The sequence below is a fragment of the Arachis duranensis genome, chromosome 4 (assembly GCF_000817695.3).
Source record: "Arachis duranensis cultivar V14167 chromosome 4, aradu.V14167.gnm2.J7QH, whole genome shotgun sequence".
Lineage (NCBI taxonomy): Eukaryota > Viridiplantae > Streptophyta > Magnoliopsida > Fabales > Fabaceae > Arachis > Arachis duranensis.
The window spans coordinates 103,907,052-103,914,393 of NC_029775.3; the positions used below are offsets into that span (position 1 = coordinate 103,907,052).

Consider the following 7,342-nt stretch of genomic DNA (forward strand, 5'->3'; position numbering starts at 1 on the left):
TACAAAAAAAGATCTATGGTCACGATTTTTGACCTATGATTACAGTTTTTTCACCATGGTCTATTCTGGCGTGGCCATAGATCTATGGTCACTGTTTTTTTATTTATAGTCACGGTTTCTATAGTCACAATTGCAGTGTTTAAATTTTGACACTTTAGACCACGTTTTTTTTTATCATGACCATAGGTTACTTTATGGTCACGCGTAAAAACCATGACCATAACTTGCTCTATAGTCACCTTTTGTAAAATCATGACCATAGTCTAATCTATAGTCACGATTTTAGCGTGACCATGGCTTACTTATGACCACCTTATTTTAAAACTGTGACCACAGCTTACTCTATGATCACCCTTTTGAAAAACTGTGACCACAGCTTATCTATGATCACCATATTTTAAAATTGTGACCATAGCCTACTCTATGGTCACTCATGTTTTAAACCGTGACTATAACTTACTTTATGGTTACCCTTTTGTAAAACCGTAACCATAGACTGATCTACGATCACGGTTTTAGGGTGACCATAGCTTATCTATGATTATCCTATTTTAAAACCGAGACCATAGCTCACTCTATGGTCACCCTTTTGAAAAATCGCGACCATAGTCTTATCTATAGTCACGGTTTTTAACGTGACCATAGTTTATCTATAGTTACCCTATTTTAAAACCGTGACCATAACTTACTCTATGGTCACTCTTTTGAAAAACTATGACCATAGCCTTATCTATGGTCACGGTTTTAGTGTGTGCATAACTTATCTATAGCCACCCTAATTTTAAAAGCGTGACCATAACTTACTATGTTTTTTTATATTTTTTTTTTAAAGCATAATCACATCCCAAAATTGTGATAATTACAAAATAAATCTAAAAAGAAAAAAATTCAAAACATCTAAATTATAAAATTTACATTATAAGCTAGATATATTTTTAGTCAAACAACATAAATTAATATACTTAAGTGAATACACTTGTCTCAATCTCAGTTCTAAACAATAATATATATACTAACACTAAGTACTTCTAGGAGCTAAAAATTAGCCAAGATTAGTTGTAACTAACTCTAAACTAACTTCGGAGTTGTGATGTCAATTTATCCTTTGCCTTGACATATTCGTTCCTTTTGATCCTCAGCTTTGATAACAATAACTTTTAATAATCAAGTAATCACTTAGCAACACTGGAAACAACAAACCTAGAAAAGAATTCAAACTATTAGCAACAAAAAATAAATCAGAAAAATTAAATTGAACATACAGTAAAAGAATTAGCAAAAATTTGATCAATTCCTTGAATAATACTATGCAAATGGGAAGTCCCAGATCCTTCAGGGTCATCCTCAATTCTTCTTAACTTTGATTCAATATCTGTATATTGGTTGGGGAGAAAAAGAAAAGTCCAGCACGTTTCAGTTCACCAAATAAAATTGAAGGGGAAAAAAAGTGCTGCTTATAAAATTGAATGACATGTTCCAAAAGTGAAGGGGAAAAAAAGTGCTGCTTATAAAATTGAATGACATGTTCCAAAAGTGTAGGGCTCTAAATACTTTGTCTCTAACTGTGTATAATGTGTAGTCTGGATTTCGAATAAGTGGTTCATATCTTTATGCATCAGCGTGGATCAAGATCTCTTCAGACAGTTCTGAGTTTGCCTCTAATAAAGAATCAAAGATCGTATAATAAGCCTCAATATTGAATAATGTTAAACATATGGGAAGTCCCAAATCCTTAAAGGTCATCCTCGATTAGTCTTAACTTTGACTTGATATCTAAATAATGAATAAAAACTAAAAAAGGTGTGTTTGGATTTACCCGAGGAGAAAAAGGTGTGTATGGTGTATACTGTTGAATGCAGAGCAAATTCCTATTCAGCAAAACATATATTTTCATGGTTATGTCCATCTAGAGTAATATTTGAACAATTGAGTCAATGTGACACTGCTGCGGCAGTGTTCACCTTGTGGCAGCATTCCAGAGCAGCTCTTATGACGGAGACATTCCCAATGCACTCAAAACTATAATCAACTCCGCCATCCGTAAGATCAACTATGACCTGCTGAATTGGTTTATCATGTTCTTTAGCATTAATAAACTCGGTGATCCAAAGGTTCTTCGCTGCAAGATAAAATAGCAAGAGAAGTAAATAGAAGAACATGTATTTAACGTTGCCCACAGTAAGACAACACTCTTGCTTAGAAATATGAAACCTTGGAGCATATCACTTCACAACATCAAGGGGATATGTTTCAGACATTTACCTGTATCAAATTTCTTGCCATTGATATCAATGCCAATAATATGAGATGCACCGGCACTTTTTGCACCCTTTGCAACCTGTAAGTATAAAATAATCAATGGCAATGGTAGTTCGAGACCAAGCAAAAAATACATTTACTACTACAGGAAAGAAACTTACAGCAAGACCAACAGTTCCAAGGCCAAAAACAGCAACAATTGACCCTGGTTCAACTTTTGCAGTGTTCCATACAGCTCCAAGACCTAACAAGTAAAAAATAACAGTTTTCTTAAATGCATAAGAATAAAAGAACAAGGCACAGGAAAGGTGTGACTCAAGTGTAGTCTTTCAAATATAGCACTAAAACCAGAACAAAGGCTGCATTTGTTTTCAGGGACAGAACACTGAGACAGGGACACGGAGACACAAAATCGTGTTTAACAGATGAGACATGGACAGAGACACTGAATTAGTCTATTTTGTGTCCATCCAAACAGGAAAAATACAAAGACACTGACAAAGGACACAACTTATTTTTTATTTTTTTCTTTTATTATTTTTGTTAATTTTTTATAATTATATTTTTTATTATTATATTTTTCTTTTCAAATTTTTTGAATGAAAAAAAATGAGAATAAATTGAATTTTCATAATTTGTTCCAGTTTATCACCAAACAGAATACAAGAACACAAAATTGTGTCTCTGTCCTTTGTGTCCTGTTCTCGGGGTCTTATCTTATCATGTTCTCAGAAATAAACGCAGTCAACGAGAAGAAAGAAAGGAAAAAGAAAATGAATATCCAACAACCACAATGGCAAATGATAATGATGAATCCATGAGAGATCAACAAAAACTAAATGATAATGATGAATCTATGAGAGATCAACAAAAACTAAGCCTTGTCCTATTATAGGCTACATGGACCGGAAGATGCAAAAGTCAAATAGACATCATTACATCAAACTCAAACTCTGAATTATTCAAGCTGACTTTGAATTTTTCTTCCTATTATTATTAACCTCACTAGGTAGATCTAATCACCAAGTAAAAATTAAAATTTTTCTTCCTTTACAAAATTTGGATTCAAATTCTAATATGAGAGGTAACATGTGTCGAATGACTTGGATGAAATTAAACATTATTATTAGTCAAAGATTTGCAATATGAAATCATGTAAGAGAGAAAACAAAATAAAAATACACTATCATGAAGAAGTTGGTCTAAGCGTTCAAGATATATATGAAACAGAGGAAGAACCAAATTTGAAAACAAATAAATTAAATGGTTAAAGGTTAACCATTTTGGAAAAAAATTACAGAAGTCAACACACATTGAACAACAAAAGTACATGCAACTCAAAATGCTAACAAGAGCATGAATATGGTGCTTCTAGAAGAAGCATTTCTAAGTTATATAGCTGAATGCATTATGCCACAAATTCTTAGGACTTAGCCCCATTTTTGTATATAAATGGCCAATAAGTTTATTTTGTTTTGGATTTTGGAGATAGAAAATAAAATATAAACCTCAATGTATCCAAAGTTTTCCGGATCCAACTCCTCCATTATAAGGGCAGCGTATTCCTCTGTGCTATCTTGTATTTTTAACAGCTTATTTGCTGAAGCACTTAATGCAATAATCTGCACAATAATTATGCATGCAACAACAATATAATGTTCACATCTTAACAAGAACAAGTAATTTGTAATGAATCTTGTAAAAACTTATTAAGGAAGTACGAAAAAGTAAACTACCACATGCATTATCGAAAACATTAAGCATTTAAAAATATGCCTTTTCTGTTTTTTAACGAGTGCCGCGTTAAAATACTCATTCAAAAAATGACAATGAAAAAAGTGCATGTAGACCAAATCTAATTCAATATTTTTTACACTAGTTGGCTTATGAAAATTATCTATTTTGACTTACAGCTATATAGACAAGTAAGCATACGTAATTTTCTTCAAGCATGTGATGCATAATTTAATAACAAGCAAATTCCACCAAATGTAATTGGTATTCTATTCTTTCCAATTCTCATGAATAATTTACAATCAAAATCCACACAATCTGTCGCCATTTTATGTAGTATGTCTATTATTTAAAAACTAAGCACTGAGCACCTACTTTAATAAGAATCAAAATAAAACGGAGAACTGATATCTAAAACAGAGAACTCAATAAGAATCAAAATAAAATAAAATAAATAAATAAACATTACCGTAACAAACACATCCAATGCGAAGAGACGGCGACGGAGGACGGGAAGTGTGCTCGAACAGAGAGCGAGAAGAGGGAGACGACGACCGAGGAGAGCTCGAAGAGACGGCGACGCCACGAGCTCGAAGAGACCTTAGTCGGACGGAGACCTTCGGCGGCGGCGATGGCCGTTCGTTGGCGAGGAGGAGGGAGACGTTGGTGTAGAGGAAGGTGCGGATGACGGTTGGGCCAGGGTTTTCGAGGCGGAGGGAGTTGACTTTGAGAGTGGAGAGTGCGGCGGAGATTGTTTCTGGTGGTGGTGGTGAAGGGGTGGCGGTGGGGGCGGAGTAGGTAAGGCCGACAAAGAATGGGGAGTGGGGAGGGATGGGTTAGGGGTACCTTCTTTTTTCTTTCTTAAGAGTGAGATCGAGAATGGAGAATGGGGAATGGGGGATCGGGGAATTTTGCGGCCGTTTGAGGCATAGTTGTCAGAACTGAACCGGTAATTGAATCGGTCAAATTATTGGATCATTAGTTCAATCGGTAGATTATCGGTTGAACCGGTTAACTCGGTATTATGTAAATAAAAAATAAAAATAGTTAAAAACCTAAAATTAAATTTTGAAATACATATTTTTACTAACATTTTAAGAATAATTAAGTCGAATTCTATAAATAACTAATACAAAAATAGACATATAATTAGTTCATACTACTATATAATATCTTAATTAGATACAATAAGAATAACAATCTATGAATTATATCCAAAGAATAATTTCAAAGTCTAAATATTTTTATATAATTAAATAATTATATAAATTTCAATACTAAAGAAACGGGTTAGTGTAGTGGTTGTCAACTTGGTCTTCAATTTAAAAGACCCAAGTTCGACTCCTACTCCCCGCAATAAATTTTTTCAAAGGATCGGTTCGGATCTGGTTTAATCGGTTTATACCGGTTTTGACCGGTTCATTTCCTTAAGCAGTCAATATACCAAACCGGACAGATACAAGGTCCGGTTCACCGGTTTTTCAGTTGAACCGGCCAATCCGGTCCGGTTTTTACAACTATGGTTTGAGGGGAGGGGTTGGGTTTAAAAAAAAAATTGAAAAATCGTGATTGCAGATCATTTTAGGCTATCCCATAAAACCGTGACTATAGGGCATAAGTATTTTATGATCACTTCTTTTTAAAAAAAATGTGACTATAAATTTCTTTTAAATTATCTCCAAAATCGTAATTATAGATATTTTTGAGCCATCTTTTCATAAAATTGTGACTATAAATCTTTTTTTATCACTCTTTTTGGTCACTACTACTACTACTATTACTGTAGGAGAGATGATTGAGTAGTCATGAAACAGAAGAGGAAAGGAGTGAGCAAAATTTTCATAATCGACCTAAAAACTAATTGAACTTTTCTCTTTTAAAATACCCTCAATCAAAATTTAAAATCCAATTCTACCCCTCACTTCTCTCACCTTCGACATGGACTTTTATAGTGGTTCTGACAAGGACTCCTACGTCATCTCAATTCCTGCCAACAAAGATGAAGAGAATATCAACGTCATGCATAATGAGGTTGCTCAAAAGCTTGTCTCGTATACTGCCTCCAAATCTCTGCTCATCAAGGAGATGTCTAGTGACAGTGACGTCGAATTGGATTATTCAAGAAACCACAGAAGATTACTGACAAGAAGGATGAGTATCGCCAAAAGAAGCTTAAGCAGATCATCTCACTTGAGCGCCATGATCTTTTCTTTGCTGGCAAGAAGACATCGTATTCCTCCGTCAGGACCTACGCCGATGTTATGAGGGAGCAGGTATTGAAGAGGGAGAAGGAGGAGACGTTGAGGCCATTGTGAAGAAAAAGAAGATGAAGAAAGAGGAGGATGCTGCTAAGGCGGCGCCACCACAGGCTACACCAGCGTTGTAGCTGCAGCAACAAAAAAGGCGGAGGAATAAGTGGGACGAGTCACAAGATGAGAGTGGTGATGCAAAAAGTCAAAAATTGATGAAAATTTAATTTAAGAGAATATTCTTTGCCAGCAATTTTTAGTATTTTTTGTTACTATTTGATCAGCATAAGTACTAAATTATTCTTAACAAATAAATTTTACTAATTCATATATACAAACTGAAAAAGGTTGTTCTGCCAGTATACCTCTTTCTAGTGTTCTCTGTTGTGAGCTTCATGTTATTTGGAGAGGGCTTGTTATGACTTGGGATTGCGAGTGCAAATAGGTCATATGTGAAACTGATAATCTTGATGCGTTTCTTCTTGTTTCGCGAGGCATAACCAGCATGATTAGAAATGACTCTGATCTGCTTGACAAAATCAAAGAGATGCTTCAGCGCAATTGGACAGCTACTTTAGTGCTCATCCAGCTTACAACAAACAACGGAGCGGCTAATTTAATGGCTAAGACTGCTGCTTTAAACAAGCAGGGGTACCTAGAGTGGTTAATGCTCCCTAATAATTTAGACATTATTATTAGAGAGTAGGATTACTCTTTCTCTTAGGTCCTTTTCCTTTGGGTTATGTTCAGTCACCAAAAATATTGAAAAAATATGGTGTAAATTATATTGATTTATGTGTACAAAATTCTAATAAATATAGATACAAACTATATATTTTTTATATGTAAAATCTTTGTAAATATGAGTACAAATTATTATTGGCCAAATACTGACAAAAAATGATAATATTTACTTCAGCATTACTCTTTAAGTAATTTGATATTTTGTTTTTATTTTTAATTAATAAAGATATTTAAGTAATTTTATTTATTTCAATCTCTATATTTAATTTAATCAAATAGAATACTGAGACATAATTCGGTCCTATATACTTTACAATAAATATAATACAAAGATTTAATTTATCTTTGTATCTTTG

General features: G+C 34.0%; 1 protein-coding gene across 1 annotated transcript; it reads right to left on the reverse strand.

Annotated features, from left to right (window-relative positions):
* Positions 1–947: 947 nt before the first annotated feature.
* LOC107485381 (uncharacterized) lies at positions 948–4,817 on the reverse strand (the record flags this gene model as incomplete). Its single annotated transcript, XM_052260644.1, has 6 exons — positions 948–1,372; positions 1,817–1,868; positions 1,962–2,119; positions 2,263–2,338; positions 2,421–2,503; positions 4,463–4,817. Coding segments are annotated over 6 exons (849 nt in total), but the record flags the coding sequence as incomplete, so codon positions are not given.
* Between the last annotated feature and the right edge of the window lie 2,525 nt (positions 4,818–7,342).